The sequence below is a fragment of the Crinia signifera genome, chromosome 5 (genome assembly GCF_055691185.1).
Source record: "Crinia signifera chromosome 5, ASM5569118v1, whole genome shotgun sequence".
NCBI classification, from domain to species: domain Eukaryota; kingdom Metazoa; phylum Chordata; class Amphibia; order Anura; family Myobatrachidae; genus Crinia; species Crinia signifera.
Window position 1 is genome coordinate 64,411,787 of NC_139221.1, and position 20,221 is coordinate 64,432,007.

The 20,221-nt window shown below is 43.3% G+C and overlaps 1 protein-coding gene across 1 annotated transcript in view; it reads left to right on the forward strand.

Annotated features, from left to right (window-relative positions):
* Positions 1-20,221, forward strand: part of LRRCC1 (leucine rich repeat and coiled-coil centrosomal protein 1) — a 55,343-nt gene that overhangs the window by 16,304 nt on the left and 18,818 nt on the right. The window contains exons 4-13 of the mRNA XM_083187352.1: positions 1,808-1,873; positions 2,738-2,905; positions 7,389-7,561; positions 9,539-9,757; positions 9,833-10,038; positions 10,720-10,915; positions 11,001-11,149; positions 12,083-12,287; positions 14,821-14,960; positions 19,465-19,666. Coding sequence (XP_083043478.1) covers positions 1,808-1,873; positions 2,738-2,905; positions 7,389-7,561; positions 9,539-9,757; positions 9,833-10,038; positions 10,720-10,915; positions 11,001-11,149; positions 12,083-12,287; positions 14,821-14,960; positions 19,465-19,666 — 1,724 coding nt within the window. The remainder of the gene's footprint in view (positions 1-1,807; positions 1,874-2,737; positions 2,906-7,388; positions 7,562-9,538; positions 9,758-9,832; positions 10,039-10,719; positions 10,916-11,000; positions 11,150-12,082; positions 12,288-14,820; positions 14,961-19,464; positions 19,667-20,221) is intronic.

Below are 20,221 nucleotides of genomic sequence, written 5' to 3' on the forward strand. Positions count from 1 at the left end.
CTGTCAAAACCAACCTGGGATATATACCCATCCCAGAAACATGCAGAATTCATGTATCTTTCTACACATTTGCAGGTGGTAAGTGATGGTAATCCTCCATCTCTTTAGCTATACTGTTACTTATTGCCCCTTGCTGGTGAGAGCGTACTCTGGATGTTTATATTTATGTTCAGTGGCATAGCAACAGTACCCGCAGATGGCTTGGAGACGCTGGGTGGCTTGTGGGTGACCTGTCAGTGCAGAATAGAGAATCAAGCACCGTGGGAGAGGCTTTAGCCTTACAGGAGATGGTGATTAAGCATACTAGAGGAGGTGGCAGTCATTTTGGAAGGGACATTTTCAATAGTATGAAGGGGGTCCTCACCAGGACCGCAGACTTGCAGCAGTCTGGGTGGCAGCTGGGATGGGTGATTCCCTGAAAACTAGCAGAACCCTTGAGAGCAAGCAAGTACTATGGGGAGAGTAGCATAATATTTTTAGTTATGGTAGTTTATTTCCTCTGAATACATTGGGGAACACTGCGCACCCATCCTGGTAATGCTTTTTTTGTTGTTCTTGTTGAAAAGGTTTTTCTCAAATGATGGTGTTCTTCACGTTTCCCTGTGTTTCTGTCCTGTGGTGATGGGTAAACACAATAATTAAGTCCCTGCAGGTTGTGCATAGGGACAGAGGGATTGAGCATACAGTTTATAGAGCTTAAACTCATAATATGGACTATAGAGGTTTGAGAGAAAAGCATTTAATGAAAGGATAGATAAATATCCTGCTTTTATGTTATTTTAATTGTATGTATCAATCATTTTACCTCCATGAACTATAAGAGGTGACTTCTGACACATCACAAGTATTCTTACAGCAAATATAGATTTCTTATGCATTAAGGTCCATACACACTGGGCGACTATGCCCAGCGTGTATGGACAGCGATGATGTCAATCATTGCTGGGGGGAAAGCCGCTCAGTGCATAAACACTGAGCGGCTTTCCCCCTGCCCGGCGCCAACTGAGGGGGGAGGACAGCATTGCGCAGAGCTATGCAATGCCGTCCTCAACGCCGCTCATCTGCTGGTATTACCAGCAGATGAGCGGCTTTCCCTGCGATGATGCGGGAGCTCGCAGCAGTGCTCATCGCAGGGTCATACTTGCCTACTTTTGAAAACTAGTTTCAGGGAGATTATAGTTGGTAGTAGAATTTTGAACCAGCGTCCCATTCAGGGGGTGTGTCATGCTCCGCCCAAAGGGCGTGTTTAGTTCCATATATTGAGAGATTGTGAAAAGAGATTGTGAACGTGGCACCTAGAAGCGTGGGTGTGTACTGCTGCATCTGAGAGGAATCTTTTAAAATGACTTTTATATCCAATTGTAGATGAGCCCCAAAGCAGTTAGTAAGAGCTACTAAACTTGCTAAAGTGCTGGGAAATAGTGCTGTTGATGCAATGTAAATATATCTATTGCTCATTCCTTTTTACCCCAAAATATAACAGTGTAATGTGGGCTAGGTGAAATGAGGGAGATTACTAGACTAATGAGGGAGAGAGGGAGATTGCTTCTATTTCAGGGAGTCTCCTGCAGAATGCAGGAGGGTAGGCAACTGTGCACTGGGGCATACACACTGGGCGGCTTTAAACTGAAAGCCGCTCAAACTGGGTGTTTTGAGCGGCTTTCAGCTCAAAGTTGACCAGTGTGTATGGGCCTTTAGTTTCCCTGAGCTGTATTTATTCTCAATATCTCCTTTCTTGTATGATTTTATTTAAGCAAACATATTGTCTCCTGTTATCAAACATTTTGCAATGATCTGTTTTCCTCAGGGCTGCAGAAGTTATTACATCTCAAGAAACTGAACGTATCTTATAACCGCATACATGACCTCAGTGGTAAGTCGGTGTCTCTCCTCGGTTTCCTCATTTCCTTTGTTAAGATTGTGAATTGCCAGTGAACAGGTTTATTAATGACTTGACAGTCAAGCATTGGTATCTTAATGCAATCACACACTACATCATTTCTATTTGTATAATGGTTTGTGACAGCAACATCTTCATGATATTATCACATTGTACTCATTTACAAGCTGCTCTGAGCTTTTATAGTGTTTACCATATTGGGGTCTCAGTGTTTTACCCTTTCAAACAGAAGCATCTTGAGATAAAAGTGTATATAGAAATCATTTTTTTCATACATCCGTTGCAGCACTTTGAATAAGAATTATTGTTCTCATTAAAGAGTTAGAGATTTCCTCTATCATCCAATCTGGGGGAAATTTCTTGTATTTACTGTGATCAGAGTGGCTGGCTACGAGTAGAGGCGCTAAAAGGTTATCTAAAAACTCCACCCCTCTAACCCCTCCCCCTAACACTTGGGAACAGTCAATCTGATGAGAAGGCCGGAGAAATCTTCTGATTCATGGCAGGCCAGCCACAGATTATGGCTATGGTGGTGCTGACGTGGTTTACATCCAAACAGTTTTTGACGGTACACAATTGGTGTTGGGCCAAATATAATAGCGTATGTTGCTGTGACTCTAGCAGTGATCCAAACTGCATTCATTTGTTACACCTGAGCTGTACTGAATGCAGAAGCAGACGGTAAATACAGTAAGGTCCACAGCTGCCTTACACCTAGAACAGGTGCTATCTTACACCTATGACTCTGATTGCAGTCTGAGAGTACAATGAGTGTAATAAGAGTATTATCTGACAGAGCAAAGTGATGATTTGTCTATGTATCATTTTGTTTTCCAGGACTAATTCCTCTTCATGGTTGGAATCACAAACTCAGCCACCTCTATCTCCATAACAACTGCATTAATAGCCTAGACCATGTAGTGCACAGTATGGTGGGACTCCACTCTTTACATTACCTTACATTAAAGCAGGATGAGAAAGGCAACCCAGTTTGTGACACAACAGGTAATTGACACATGCATTCAAGTGACTTGCTATAATCAAAGCAAAACAACGATTTGGGGGGGGGGGGGGGTGTTATCAAAGCTTGGAAAGAGAGAAAATAAAGTACCAACCAATCAGTGGTCCCTCCCCCGTCCGCACTTCTACCGTTGCCCCCGCCTCCATTCGCTGCATTAAGCATGTGCCAGCGGCAGGCCCTGCTTGGGAAAGTGTGGGTCTGCTTGAAAGTTCGGGCACTCGAGCTGTCCCGAATATCCTCAAGCCTGCCGCCTGGCCACTACTGTGAATGGCGGCAGGGGAACTCCAACATACGATTGCCGGGAGGGATGGAGAGGGGGGGAGTGGTCTGCCCTGTCTGTGGTGGGTATTTCTGGGGCAGGAAAAAGGTATGTCCTGCCCCAGAAAAACCCACCACTCAAGGGGTTAAAGGAATATCTACATAGGTGTATAGAGGCCCATTTCCAGAAACAATCATTCCAGTGTTCTAATAATACATTGTGTTTGCTAATCGCATTAGAAGACTAATGGATGATTAGAAAACCCTTGAACACCCTTGTGTAATTATGTTATCACAGCTGAAAATGGGTTTGCTCATTAGAGAAGCTATAAAACTGGCCTTCATTTGAGCTAGTTAGGTATTTGTAGCATCACATTTGTGGGTTCAAAAAAGAGAATTGTAGTCAGAAAAGGAGAACGTTCACGAGAAACTCGACAGTCTATTCTTGTTCTTCGAATTGAAGGCTATTCCAAATTGCAGTATGTACTACTCCCTTCAGAGAACAGCACAAACAGGCTCTAACCAGAGTCCTCAACTGGCAGCTTCATTACATGGTACCCGCAAAATGTCAACGTCCACAGTGAAGAGGCGACTCTGGGATGCTGGACTTCTAGGCAGAGTGGCAAAAAAAAAGCCATATCTGAGCCAATACAAGGAAAAGACTAGTATGGACAAAAGAACACCGACATTACACAGAGGGAAATTAGAAAAAATTGTTATGTAAAGATTAATCGAAGTTTGAGGTGTCTGGATCGCAAAGAAGAACATTTTTGAGACACAGAACAAGTGAAAAGATGCTGGAAGAGTGCCTGACACAATCAGTCAAGCATTGTGTAGGTATTGTGGTGGTCTGCAGCTGCTTTGGTGCTTGTAAAGTGGGAGAATTGTACAAGGTCAAAGGGATTTTGAATAAGGAAGGCTCTCACTCCATTTTGCAATATCATATCCTGTGGACAGAGCTTGATTGGAGCCAATTTCCTCCTCTAACAGGATAATGACCCAAAGTACACCTCCAAATTATGCAGGAACAATTTAGGGAAGAAGCAGGCAGCTGGTATTCTGTCTGTAATGGAGTGGCCAGCACAGTCACCAGATCTCAACCCTATTGAGCTGTTGTGGGAGCAGCTTGACCGTATGGTACGCAGGAAGTGCCCATCAAGCCAATCCAACTTGTGGGAGGAGCTTCAAGATACATGGGGTGAAATTTGTTCAGATTACCTCAACAAATGAACAGCTACAACGCCAAAGGTCTGCAATGCTGCAATAGGAGAATTCTTTGACAAAGCAAAGCAACATTATTATTTCAAATAAAAATCATTAGGTACTTGTGTATTATAGCGGCGCCCCCGATGTGCATCGCGCGATTTTTTCATCGCGTTGCATGGCATGCCCCCTATGCGATGAAAGATCGTATAAGCACCATAATGGGTGCTTACAATGTGAAATGCACCACCACGCCACCCCCCCCCCCCCCCCCCACTATAAACGTGAACCCGAAGCGTGGCGAGCGGCGGCGGTACGCGTCCTACAACCTTTTCATACCCCCACTATCCAAGTCGGCGTGGAGTTGAGAATAGAAAGTGTGGTGAGCGCAGCGAGCCACCAAGCCCGAAGTTTGGCGATGGGACGCGGATACCTTCACAGGTATCGGAGTCCCCTCGCGGGCTTCACAGGTATCCGCTGCGCTCGCCACGCTTCGGGCTCGCTGCGCTCGCCACACTTTCGATTCTCAACTCCACGCCGACGTGGATAGTGGGGGTATGAAAAGGTCGGAGGACGCGTACCGCCGCCCCTCGCGGGCTCGCTGTGCTCGCCACGCTTTGGGTTCACGTTTATAGTGGGGGGGGGGGGGGGTGGCATGGGGGTGCATTTCACATTGTAAGCAACCATTAGGGTGCTTATACAATGTTTAATCTCGTCGCATCGCATTGTATGGCATTGTATGCCATGTACAATGTCATACAATTTTAAAATTGTATGACGTACAGTATCGCGTCGAATCGCATACCATTGTATGCCTTATGGTATACGATGCGATAGGCGCCGCCAAAATACACAAGTACCAATCATTATTTCTAACCCTTTCAACGTCTTGACTATATGTTATATTAATTTTGCAACTAATTAGATAAATATATGTCTGTTTTCATGTAAAACGCAACATTGTTTGGGTGACCCCAAACTTTTGAACAGTAGTGTTGGTTGTACTAGATAGATATCTCACTGTAACTCAGAGGTGGTGGCCCTACAATACTTCACATTCTAAAACTATTTGTCACTGAGGAGTTCATATGTTAGCCTGTAGAACAAATTATTTTTTAGTGTTCATTCTAGCACCCTGCACCTTTTAAACCCCATTCAGTTCCTCTTTCCTGCATGGGGTGTTGGTATCTGCTTTGGTGCCTCTAGTGCAGTCTGGTTTGTATCTCACCTAGTCTAGTCTGTGCTAAAACCCCAAAGCAGAGAGCGACACTCTAGATAGGAAAAGGAACTGCATGGAATTTAAAAGGTGCAGAGTGCTAGAATGAACACTACTTCTTATTGTGTGTGTGTGTGTATGTGTATATATATATATATATATATATATATATATATATATATATATATATATATATATATATATATATATATATATATATATATATATATATATATATATATATATATATATATATATATATATATATATATATATATATATATATATATAACAAACAAAATGGTCAGGAATTGCGCTAAACACGGTCTTTCGACCAGCTGCAACTCTGGAGCGACTCTCCTGTTAGTGAGAGACAGAAGATAGAATACACAGATGGGGGGTGTCCAGGCTAGCTAGTGGAGTTAGCATCTACACTCCCCTACTGCGGATTTTACTACCATTTTTTACTGAATGTGAGAAAGGAAGTCCCTGCCTTCAAACTTGTAGGGTATATCCACATTTTTGGATCTCACTCTTTGGGCTATAGACACCTTTTTGTTTACCTTTGAAGGAAGTGTCTCCGGATCCCCAACCTTGGATTTTTATCCTTGGCTTTATTCTCCGTCCCTACCCACCCTGATTTTAACAGACTATACGTGTAAAGGAAAATTGTCCATTACTGCCATTGTTCTTTGGATGTCTGGCCCATATTAGGCCATGCCATGCCCCTGATGAAGTCGTGTAGACGAAACGCGTTGGGCTTCCAATAAAGAATTGGTTTTTACATTCGAGGTCTTCGGTTTCATTTTTGAAGTTTACAAATACTCCGTCTGAATACAAGTGACTCCAGGATCACATCTATTTGGGACTTATAATTTGTGGCTAAAGTGGTATCACTTGAGCGCACTCTGGACACCCCCCATCTATATATATATATATATATATTGCACTTACAATCCCGGTGGCCGGAATGCCAACACTTTCTCCCTCCGTGGGTGTCCACGACACCCCTGGAGGGAAAATAAATTAGTGTGCCGAGCGTAGCGAGGCACCGGGCCCGCTGCGTGGCGAGCGCAGCGAGCCCGCAAGGGGTGGCGATCCACGTCCCCCCCCTTGTCGGCATTTCGGCTGTCGGGATTCTGAACGCCGGGATTCAATACTGAATCCATATATATATATGTACATATATTTTGTTTATTTTGCAGTGTTCTACTTCTAGCACACTACAACCTACCCATGTGATTGTGTTTAAGTTTAGGGCACAACAGAAGCATGGACTATAGTCTGACACCAGTTGGCTAATAGCAGTCATCACAGAATAATTATTTCCTATGCATGCTTTATACAGAGTTAAATGCAACTGTGAAACGTTCTTCCTTGTGTCGGTTTATTCAGTGTGTTAAGGTGATGACCTATTTTTCATAAACATCAACAGTGTCCATATGTAGTATGCAATGTCCAGCCACAGTGTGTATTGCGGTTTGTCACTACAGAATAAGATGCGTTAGGAGATAGTTATCACTTGGTGTGCTGCTAGCTGCTGCTGGGAGGTGTGTGAGGTTTAATCAATCATACAGTACAACAGGGATAGATTGCCTTCAGAGGTGAGACACCAAGTGCACACCCTGTCTGTCCCTATTTCTGTGACATTGATAGGTCCCGGAGATAACCCTTTATGTCTCCTGTAATCTTTTATAGATTTCTATTCCGCCTTATTTACCACACGGTGTAACTTTTAATTCCACCTCATGTAATCTGGGTGTCTGCATAATTCATTATTTTGCCTTTAGGATACAGAGATACGGTGCTTGGAAACTTGCCCCAGTTAAAAGCCCTTGATGGTGTAAATAGGTCAGGAGAGCCTGTTCTTGGATTTGATATAGAGGCAATAGATCTTCCCAATCTGGAGTTCCTGGAATATCTGATTGCTAGCGACAATGACAGTGGGAACAAAGTAATGCAGGTAACATTTGTCCACTATAAACAGTTACTTTGTGCAGGCTTTCATTAGTTAATTTTTTATAGCAAATGCAAAGTTATACCGCAGGATTTCCAGTTGTATTTTAAGTTGGTGCCCCAAACTCCTGGACACTAAGAACTGACATTGTATTGCACAGGGGGGTACCACAGGATTATTGGAGCACTGCTGCTCTTGCAGTTTTGCCTAATGCACTTCAGATTTGCTTACTTTGTAATTAGTAGGCTGCTTTTCATATTTACTTTCAGCAAAGTACAATGGGCCTAGTACAGGCATGTCCAAACTGTGGCCCTCCAGCTGTTGTGAAACTACACATCCCAGCATGCATTGCCATAGTTTTAGCATTCCCTAACAACAAAACTGTGGCAAGGCATGAGGGGACTTGTAGTTTCACAACAGCTGGAGGGCCATAGTTTAGACATGCCTGGCCTAGGGCAATTGCAAACCCAGATGTTCTAGATGACTATCTAGACTGCTCCCAGCCCTGTGGCTCATCACTACTTATGGTACATGCATCCTGTAGAGGTTGGTGCTGAAAATGGCATGCACTCTGCATATGTACAGTAGGTAATCCTGCCTAACTGCCCATGGGGCACTTTACTAATGTGCTGTTGCTGAGAAGCCACTGAGATGAGTACAAGTCAAAATCACTTGTATCTTATCTAAAGCTGGGTACAGATCTTTCTGATCGCTCTGTTGATGGAGTTAAACTCTTGCGATCAGCCGGTAGTGTGTACCGAGCTTGCCTCGCTGTGACCCCATTCACACTGAGATAGAAATAGGATCGGGAGGTCGGCAGCTAAAATATATACAGCATGCAAGATGCCACCCCATGCAGAAACATTTTAAGCCATTTATTGGCTGACGCTTCTGCAAACACACCTAGGCCTATAGTAATCAGTTGATAATGATTGGGCTGACAATTCTATTGTCTAGGTATGTACCCAGCATAACTTGCTGTTCCGTTGCATGCACAGTGGTAAAAATGTGGTCACAGTATAACGGTAAACTGAGATATTGTCTGAGACTGTGAATAGTGTGAATTTTAGTTTAAATGGGTGCTCAGTGCTAGTACAGGTTGAGTATCCCGTATCCAAAATGCTCGGGACCAGGAGAATTTTGGATAACGGATTATTCCGTATTTCGGAATATTTTAATATTTCAATGATGTATTTTGAAGTATCTTGCATTTATGCTGTATAAACACATAATATACACACACATATATTTTATTACCACATAAAATACACACAAATATATTTTATTTGTTCAAAAAACAAGGTTTCAAAACGTGAAACAAAATGTGTGTACTATCTCAGCACTGAATTTGAATGCCAAGCAATCATTTTCTTGTACATATATAGTGCCAGTTACATATCATGTCCTCAGTAGTGCTGTTACAAATGTCCCCAGTGAGTTTTCTGGAATGTCCGTATTTCGGAATAATTCGGATAACGGATATTCGGATACGGGATACTCGACCTGTAGTATCAAAGTATATTTATTTATTAACAGTTTCTTATATAGCGCAGCAGATTCCGTTGCGCTCTACAATAGTAGACCGTGATAAAACAAACTGGGTAACAACAGACAGACTTGGAGGTAGGAGGGCCCTGCTGCAAGTTTACAATCTATAGGATTATAGATAAAGTATACAGCAAGGACTTAAAAAGAAATTAAACCTACTGTTGTCAGGGGGTGGTTACCTTTTTGTTCTCTACCTAAAGCATTTCTGCCATAACTATAGTAACTGTTGCTTCACAAAGCCAGCATTGTAGGGTAAGCACTTAACATACAGTAAGGCAGTGTTACACTGGTGTCTGAAGTGGGGGTGCTCCTGATTCTTTATTGTTACTGTACATGAACTAACTTTTAAATATATGTACAATGTCCATGTTTTGTCTACCACGTGCTGCCCGTTCTCATATCTATGTATAAGCTTGTTATTGTTTGTATTATCAGGATTCTACAAGTGTTCCAGCCATAACACCCCGAATTGATCAGGTTTTATCTCAGTACAAAAAGAGGTCTGATACCCTTGGTTCAGGCTATCAGAGTAGTTGTATGGATGCCACCTCTTCATCAGAGCAACCGTTTGCCACTCATCAAGTCACCAATAACATGCTCCGTGAAATGAGGATTAAAAAGTTAGAGGACCAGATATCTGAACTTCTCAGGAAGGTTAGCAAGTGCAATGTATCCTGCAGACAAGCCAAGAGTATAAGGTGTAAAAAGTGACATATTCTCTTTTTATAGAGTCCCAAAAAAGATAGGCCTGAAAAAACACTGAAAGTAAAGAGAGACACAGACCTGACAACGGAGAGTGACTACGACAGCGGGAAAGAGAACGTACAGACAAAGACCAGTTTAACTAAGAAGAGCAGAATCCCTAGTTGTCGTAAGAGCAGCCAGACAACGAAGTCTCACAGCCATCACCAGCCAAAGGGTAGAACCCTAAACAGGTATCTCAGTGACTCAATTAATTGTTATTGTTATTTTCAATTCATATTTGTTTATTTAACAAGATAATTGCTGTAGGACACATGCTGCAATGCACGCATACTTTACTTTAAGGCCCCCATACACTGGTCCGATTTGTCCTAAGGACAAGTTGGACCAGTTTGCTCTTGAAAGACCCCGGCAGCTCCCTAGGATCTGGCACTTGATGTGTCATTTTTACGGGGGCGGGGTCCGGCCAGCTGGTGGTGACAGGAGGTGGGCAGCCCGTAGTGGTGAGTCCGTCAGAGCAGCGGCGGCTGGGATCTTGTAGCCACATTTTGCTGGGCGGCGGGATACATCTGCTGAATATTGTGAAATGACTTGCCAGGACGATGATTGGCTAAGAGACTTCTCTCAGCCAATCAGATGGGAGGCCGCTGAATTCTCTGCGGGAGCGCATGTCACCCTCGCACCGTGCATGGGCAACTTTATTGTCAGACGTCGGCGAGCAAGATCCGTGTGGAGTCTGTAAGTTTAGCATCTTATAAATCCCCTACTCGGACATCCCCATCTTATTTTGTTTGATTCCAAGTATATTGGATTTCCCCGCAGAGCAGCAAATTTTAAATACCCCATAGCCACCAGTCTATGTGACAATTGTATTAATAAACCCTTGATCTGTGCATTTTTCTTTTCTTTCATAGTGTATCAAAGCAAAGTGCAGGAATAAAGCAGAAGAGTCCCATCACTCCCAGGAAAGCAGAGACTCCAAGTAGTGGTTCTACAGAAAGAGCCGACACTGATAATGCAGAAAGGGTCAGACTCACTGGGACTCCATCAGCTCAGAGAGGCAAAACACAGGCATTTGTATCCAATTCAGCAGAGGAGTCAACGTACAGGGTAAGGTTCTCCTAGTCCTAGAGCATAGTGTATGCGGCAAATTGTAGCAAGAGTTCTGAGTGATTTACATGCATGGATGCTGCAGGCACTTGTTCAAGAATTGGATCAGGAACGAGAGCGAAGGTGGAAAGCTGAACAACTTGCGGTGAAATTATCAGAAAATATCAAAGCGTTACAATGCCAGGCAAAAGAAGAGAAAGATATTAACAGCATGGCTGTGTACACAACAGACAGGTAAGAATCATCCTATGTCTATCAGTCTAGTCGGAGGCAGTACACTGAAATGGACTTGTACAATCCTGAATATAGTATTATTTTGGTTTAGATTGTGATTAAAGTGACAGTCTCCCAAATATAAATCGGCGTGTGAATGCTAGACCCACCTGTCTTTCTGTGGTTATAGAGTTAAGCTGGGCACATGCTATGATGTCCTGCTAGCTGACCTATGTGTTACTTTCCAATTTTGCCGCACTCGTTGCCCAAACTCACCGATCCTATATTGCCACCTCAATGCGTTTGGCCGATCGACACCAGTGGATGTCACTTGTCATGTCTTTGTGTCCCGCATACTGTATAATCCAAGCAGGTGTCCTGTGTTCCCCACCTTCCTTTGTGGTCAGTGATTTTCCATACAGAAAACATTTTCAGACCAATTTAGTGTAACTGTCTCAGTGGCCTAAAACACTTTCTGAAGAGGTAGAAAGGTGTCTTCAGTGGCTTACAGAGGATTTGTTTGTGCGACGAATCAAAATGATTTCACTTACATTTTAAACTATATTGCATGTTAGTATGGGCCTCTTGGTATACATATGGATAACCGGCTCTCAGGATGTTGGCAGACAGAATACTGATGCTGACATCCCGATGGAGGGAATCCTAACAGGGGTCAGGTAAGTATACTCACCCCAACCCCACAGCCTAACCCTGAATACCCCTGCTAGTCCATAAAGCTAACCCCCACTTCCCCAGCCACATAATTACTGATCTGGATGCCGGCTGTCTGGTTTCCGGCACCAGTGTTCTGATGTATTTGGAGTTCTGCCGCCGTTCCCAGCAATGTAGAGTGCTTCAGAAAGAGTTCTCTGCTCCTTTTCACATTACAGAAGTATCGGGGTTACAGGTGGGCACTCCTTATGAGACCTTAATTCTGATTACCCTGTCATGTAGGGTTAAAGAATTATTCTTTAAGGAAAAGAATCAAAAAGCCGCACTTCAAGCACTTTTGCACCAACTGAAAGAAGAAAATAAGAGACTTACAAATGAAGTAAAAAAATCTGTGAGTAGAGAGGAAGACTATGACCGAGCTGTTAAAAAGTTGGAAGATGAATTGTCCAAATTGGAGACGCAGAGGATACAGCAAGAAGCACTGAAGGTAATCTATGCTAGAGAGACAATGTATTGGTTATGCTGGGTACACACTAGAACAGGGGTGAGAAATTATTTCAACTGGGGGGGACACATGACCCTTCCAGTAACTATTTGAGGGCCATGCTCCTTAAAAGGGGGAGTGGCCACTCAAAAGGCGGTGTGTCCACTCAATTGGAGGGGTCCTTGAGTGTACCACAGCATATACCCCTTATACACATTATGCAATACAATAGAAGACCCCCTTATACATGCCTTTTACACATTTTGCCACAAGGAATAAGCCAAAATCATATTATGTCACACGGAATAAGCCAAAATTCACGTAATGCCACACAGAATGATCCAAAATGCACGTTATGCCACCCGGATTAAGCCAAAATGAACATTATGCCACACAGTATGAGACAAAATTCACATGATTTAATCCAGTAACAATAATTAAAAAACAGATCTTGTACAATGCTTAATATCTGCTGCAATCCTGTGGCCTACAGAGCATATATAACACTACCTTGTTAGCTTGATGTCATACATTTAATTTACGTTCTGACTGAAGGCCAAAAGTATACAGTCAGGAGAAACAAGCCACAGTCACCAGGAAAGAGGTGCTTTTGAAGCCCCACACACTTATTCATATGCAAGCAAGGGGCTAGTAAAGGAGTATGGTGGTGTCAGCAATTAGTCTCCTACAACTGGTACAAAATTGGCAATTACAGCTGTGAGTGGCAGAATCAGAGACCACTGAGGAAACCTACTAGTTCATGGGTCTCACCAGGCACCCTCACACAATAGGCATGTAAAGTTGTTGATAACCCCCAGGTACCTTGATTCCCACACTCCTATGTAAAGGGAAAAATTGTGCCATGACGACGCTCTTGGCTAGACGCAGGCTGGCTGCAGGGACAACGCAAGGAACCACTGGGAACGGGGGCACTGGGACACAAATTCATCTGTACACCCCCTCTGGTTCTGAACCGACCGCGGATACCCCCCTAGTCCAGCACCAGGGTCGCATGACCTCTTAGTCACCTCTAGTTATGGCCCTGGCAATGACCAGCTGCGTTAGGGTGTTTGTCATTGCTACCTGGTGGGGGGCAGCGGGCCAGGCAGGAAATAGAATGATCTCTGTCCAAAATGTTTCCGGCTTAATCCGAGCGACATATCGAATGGGTCGTCCAGTGTGTATGCACAATATGTGCCCCCCTGCTGTATTTATAGATGCTGCAGGGTCAACCAGGTGACATCGATATTGATGCCTTGCTGCCGAATGATGGCATCCCCCTCGCCCGGCATCAGCAAATGTGTATACAAACACTTGCTGATGCAGGGTTCTGTTTGCGATACTGTGTTTATTTCCCTACAGTTTACTGCTTTCCTGCTGCTAATCACAGAGGTGGCCTGCAAGAAAAGATTTGGATGGAGTTGTGCGGCCATTGAGTTATGGAACAGTTAGCCACATTGCTCTACACTCTGGACTTTCAGAAATTACACTTATTGTTTGAAGAAGTGCTGCTGTAATATAAAAAGCTAGAAGCTGTTCTGGTGTGACTGTGATCAGGGGGTTCTAGGACCTGGATAGACCGTTATCTGTTTCATAATGGTCCAGTGGGCAAAAGGTTATTGGTTGGCTGTATGATACAGTGACCCAGCAATGTTGACCACTGGTCAGGAGGATGGGAAAGTAAGAGAGAAAAAAAGTGAGGAAATGTGTGCGCTGTACAGAGGGGATGTAATTGTATAGGATTTTTTTTTTTTTTATGAAGTTTATGTGGGCAGTTGCAAAGTCTGATAAACTGCCTGAACTGATTTGAAGACTACAGAAGAGTCTTATTGTGAGTGGGAGGGTAATCCAGTGCAGCCAAAGAAAGTCCTGCCATTGTGAATGGGAGCTATTAATTATCCTAAGACATTTATTACTAAAATCTAAAATGTGAATCTATTAAAATTCACAGGTGTGCATAAATGTAATTGCAGCATATGTTGCTTATGTATCCATTGTATATTGGACTTTAAATGGGCCCTGCTTGTGGGTACCCTTATTACCTAATTTGATAAATACACCGGAGGTAACCCTATGTATGAATCAACCAATCTGCAGTCTATTCAAGAATTACATTATGAAGCTGGTTTGAAGTAATACATTGCAGTACAGGGTTTGCTTGGTACCTTACTGCCGCCTGTGGTGGTTTAAATTATTATAGAGCCACAGTGTATACATGCACTCCTTTTTTACCTCAGCTGTAGCCTACCTCCATATTTGAGGCAGCCATCTTGTGAGCTGGACTAACATGAATTGCTGGGCTGCATACTCATGAATATGCATCAACAACATCACTAGTCCATGGGGAAATGGATAAATATATTTTTCTGTATTTTCACAAAGCACAAAATGTGGATGCATTAGAGTTCAGAGAGCACAGTCTTCCCCTTTTTCCCTAAGTTCTGAAAGTATACTGTATGTGACATTTTTGTTTGCCCTTTTTTTTTTTTTTTTTTTAAGTTATTGTGAATAATGATGATACTTCTTTTTAACACAGATGAAGCACATTCAGGAAGCTGAACGCAAAGTATCTGTCTCCCAAAGAGAAATAGAGTTGCTTCGGGCATCTGTACGTCAGCACAAAGATAAAATCCAGCAGCTCCACGACCTGCTTACCGCCAGGGAGCGGGAACACAGGTACTTGTTATTGTCAACAGCACATGCACATGAAATACGGGACTAACAGCCCTTGCTCTCATCAGTCTGAACTCCCACTGTGAAAATCATGTTCAAAAGCAGTCTATGAACTCACGCAACCTCCACCAGGATGTAGCACCTGACTGGAGACTGTCCTGCTGGGTCCATTTGTTTGTGAAGAGAATAGTGGTGCGTTAGATGTTACAGGAAAAAATAAAATATTTCCTGCTGTATTTTGCAGCTCTGCAATCATTGCTCACATCCCTTATATGTTGGAGAGGGATTTAGAACATGACAACACTTAACGGATCCATTTATACATTTTATATTAATTGACTTACTCTTACCTGTAGCAGCCAATCAGATGACCAACCTGTTTCCTCCTACACCTGCCCTTTTAGCCTTATGGCACAAGGCTTATGGTCCCCATACCTCAGCGCCATATTGTTGCTATTTGCCAATTGCCCCAATGGCCAGGTTGTGAAATCACGAATATTAAACATGTTTAAAAATCCTGATTCCCAAATCATTACTGATATTGGCAAATTTGGGATTTAAAAAAATATATATTTTCTTTTATTGGAGCATGATCACAAAATACAATACAGGTCGGGTCTCCCTTCCCTTATCTGTGTACTCCAAACCCCGAAATATTCCGAAAACCGTGTTTCTTCAGAATGTTTTTTTTTGTGTGTGTGGGGGGGTCCCCCCTGCCCCTTTTTTCATACTTGCCTCGTACCCCAATGTCCACTGTGTCCTTCAGGATCCTCTTCAGCTGCATCTCCGGTGCCAGGGGTGCATTGCACAAGTGCGCCGGTGAAGTCACCAGCGCACTCGCGCAATGCACCCCTGGGCCGGAGATGCCGCTGGGGGACACCACGAATGTCAGGGGACCATCGGGGCACTACCAGGGGACCAGGAAAGTATGGAAAAACAAAAATAAATAATAATCCGGAAAAATCCCTTATCCAAAGTGCTCGTGGGCCTGAACATTTCGGATTAGGGATACTCAGCCTGTAATAACATAATTCCTCTGTACATAATACAATATATGAATTTTACAGTTTGCATATAATAAAAATAAGCAAGCTCCAACCTATATATTGTAGTAATTTGTTTCATTACAAATATCCAAATCATTAAAGACAGAATAAAGATATGCACCTGGACCCGCGCCTACAGACCACATCTAACCCTAACCAAAGGGTACCTTATCAAGAGGAACTATGTGACCGTAGGTCATGCATAGCAAATGATATTGGGGAGTCTTGCATACACTCACGCGTTTCATACCACAGCATATTCTTGATACACTGCCATATCTGTTCTTTCATGGATTCTGACAGGGATTCTATATAACTCTTCCACGTCTCGAAGAACTTCTCAGTAGATTTCTCTTTTTGCAATGAAGCCTCCAGCCACTCCAAAATATAGAACAATTTGGCCAAGAAAAGCGATAGTGGGTGGGGGGCTGGGGGTTGTATCCACAATTGAAGGATGCATTTTTTTTAACAGCAGTGGATGCAATTATGAGTAACTTTCTAACTCCTTGTGATATCCCGGATCTTTCTGGTGTGATACCAAAAATTGCCCATTCGGAGGTCGGGGCAGGCAATTTACTAAACGCTGAGTCACCTATCTCCAAACCTGGACTCAAAATCTTCTAATTATCGGGCAGTCCCGTAAACAATGGAATAATTCCGTCCTTTGAGAACCACACTTGAGCTCAATAATGGATAAATTATGTGAAACCGGTACATAGCGGTCTTGTACCTCACTTGCATCAGGCCTGGTGCATAGCTCAGCACAGTTTCATTCCCAGTTGTTGTCCACATGAACCGTAAAGGATGAACAAGTTACGAGTGAAAAAATTGTAAAAAACTAATGTCGACCTTTTCATGTGTCATCATATCGCATGTATCGACCTTTTGTCAGTGTCCCCCTAGTGCATGTTGACATTTTCACCATGTCGCCCTTTTGCCTGTTGACCAATAGTAGTTGACTTGACAATCGGAACCAGTATCCATAGTTTAGTCATATTAATGAAACCTGCCGGTTGGTCGGTTGCAATGGCTTACATGTAAGTTGGTTTTATGTTGGGCGCACTACGAAGGTTAAATTGTGGGAGGTGAGCCATATAAGACCTGGATACGGTCATTTGGTCTAAAGCATGATGATCAACAGTCATTAGTCGACATGGGAAAATGTCGACATGGGTCTAGGTCGACATAGGAAAAGGTCGACATGGTTCTAGGTCGAAAGGTCATTAGTTTGACAGGGCATTAGTTCGACGATGTCTAGGTCGACAGTCAAAAGGTTGACATGGGGTTTTCCACTGTTTTTTGAGCCGACATGTGCCGACAGGCGGTATTTCATGCCCTACCATCCACTAGGGCGTGGTGGGAGAATAAAATAGTGTGCCGAGCATAGCGAGCGCATGCGGTGCACTTAAAACTGTGCCTATGTCAACTGTGTTGACATTCAGGTAAAAAAACAGTGAAAACCCCCATGTTGACCTTTTGACATAGACATTGTCGAACTAATGACCTGTCGAACTAATGACCTTTCGACCTAGGACCATGTCAACCTAATGCTGTCGACCTAATGACTGTCGACCATCATGCTGTAGACTGTTAGAGGTGTTCCCCCATCCTGAACCTTCTGTGAGGGGGTTCTAACAACTGCCTGTCCTTAGTCTCCAGGATTTGATCAATAACCTGTGTTCCTTTACTGCTAGCAGGAGAAAATCAGATAGACACACACACACACACACACACACACACTGGGGTATCAATGAGAGTTCTGAAGTTTATTAGTCTAAAGCTTGCATTTATTCAATTTCTTATCTATATAAAGAAATGGGTTTTACACACATAATTGCATTCCATTCCCATACATAATTTCACTAAATAATTGACACACCAGCTTGCTCACATCACTACTGAGATTTGGTTCCCCCTCATCTCCTGGGCGTACAGCCAGAAATACCGATAACCTTTGTACCCCTTCTAAAAGAGTTACGAGTCTCCTCTAGGCTTATCTCTTAAGCTACTAAACACAATTATAATGAGAACACCTTACATTACATATATGATGCATACAAAATGGCGTATATGGAGCTACATAGAATAACTACCAATCTGCCTCTCTCAAGACCAAATGATCCCAACCCATAAGACCTAATGTAGTAACATGTCACGTCTTTGGTTCGTGTTGCTACAGTATTATTTTGGCATTTATCCCGCTCTTGGTTGGTATTCTATTGATGACCTGCACTGTTTGCCTTCAGTGTTGCTTAAAAAAAAAAGTGTTTGTTAATGATGGTGCATGTAAACTCTTGTCATTCACTTGTTCAGTTAGGAAATTCTATAATTATTTTTTTCATCAGCATCCGGTCCACTTATGGTCGACACCTGTAAATGGTCGACATTGACAGAAGGACCGACTTGGTTCATACTTTACCATCCAAGTGGGCATAGAGTTAGATTATAATAGTATTCCGACCTTAGCGAGGAGACACGGTACACTTATACAGTTTCCATGTCGACATGTTCAGATCTGATCGCTTCTCTGCTGATTTGCAGAGCCCTGCGATCAGATAGCTGCCGCCCGACAGCGTTAAATCCCACCCTGTGCAAGGCTGCAAAAGGCTTGTGAAAATATCGCAGATTGGCGATTAGCTGCAAATCCATCCTCAACTCACTTGCTGTCAGATGATTGTTCTAGTGTGTTCAGTCTGTGTGAAACCCAGGGCCTACTCTAACTGTGCGATACAAACAGGCTGATCGGAGCTGGAGCTGACGTCACACACCCTCCCTGAAAGCGTTCCTTTCCCTGACACTCCCAATACTCTGCCCTGTAACTCAATGCAGGCTTTCTGTCAAACTGAAAAGAAGCTGGATTTTATTGCTGGATGGCCTTGTGCATGCTCGCTACAATCCCTACACATAGGCAGTCGTTCTATAATCAGACAGCCTGTGAATTTGCAGCCCAGCATTCAGAATAATCTGCAGATAACCCCCACAGTATGTACACATTAGACTATATGCACTATATTGTCATGAACTATGTTCATTCTCATGCTGATCGTTCATTTTATTATAACGTCTATGTACCTTTAGAAAGAGAGGAGCCTTTTATTGAATCATTTGCCAATGACCAAAATCTGTAATGGAAGCTGCAATGTCTTCTTTTTGGTCTTCATGCCCCCCTCGAAAACACAACAGTTCTATGAGACTAACTGCTGAGCCCAAGAATAATCGCTGCAGGGAGCAGCCCTCCAACCTCCTGTGAGAGGGGTCAGGCTTTATTCATTTATTCCCCCCACAGATGTAACTAACTGGTATATCAAATAATTAACTGTGCTCTAGGATATGCAGTCAAGTCGTGCCTATTCCTTCTCTTTATGTCCTCATAGTAAGTCCCCCAAAGCTGCCTCTGTTTACCAAGACTTGGAACCACTAGCTGTTACACCAGTAATGCAAAGTTTGTGTTTCATCCCTAGAAAGGAACTTGATACAAGAGTAACATTAAATGGGCCAGAATTCCAAGAAGCTGTGGTTAAGGAAGTGACCAAGGAAGAGCGTCACCATAACCTGCAGATGAAAGAGTTCCAAGAGAAAATAAATGCCCTGACCCGACAGTATGCAGATCTAGAAGATGAGTTCCGTGCTGCTCTCATTATAGAAGCAGGAAGATTTAAAGAGGTACTGCTATGTCCGAAATCTGAAGACGTGTGATTTCAGTAATGAATGCATACCTTCCAACATTTGAATTCTTTAAACTTAGACCTGTGCACCAAAAAGGGAGTAGCATGTCTTTGTGCCCCTCGTTCATCTCACTCTTCAGATGTCCACACTCTCAGTAGTAGTTGTGCACATGTGGGCAACCAGCGGTGGCTAGGAATCTGCACAGCAGGAGCACCAACTACAGATGCTCGTCTGTATGCTCTGCCTCCTCCTGAATCCCTTGTCTCCTGGGAGAGCTGTCATGACTTCTCTCCCAGTCCTGGTCAGCCCATTCCCATAGTGCTCTGCTGTTCTGCAAAGATGCCACAATGTTTGGGCGAGCTGGGCTGCAGCACTGCAACAGAACTCGGGTACGAGTCAGATTCTGGAGTCAAGGACCAGGTGCCGGACTAAGAAAAGTGTGTAGACCGGGAGGCCTGGCCAGGATACAGTATAACCCTTCGGTTCAACTTACTCAACCCAAACACCAACAAAGTTATTGCCCTTTATTTTTATTTTTTTCGAATGGGGGGG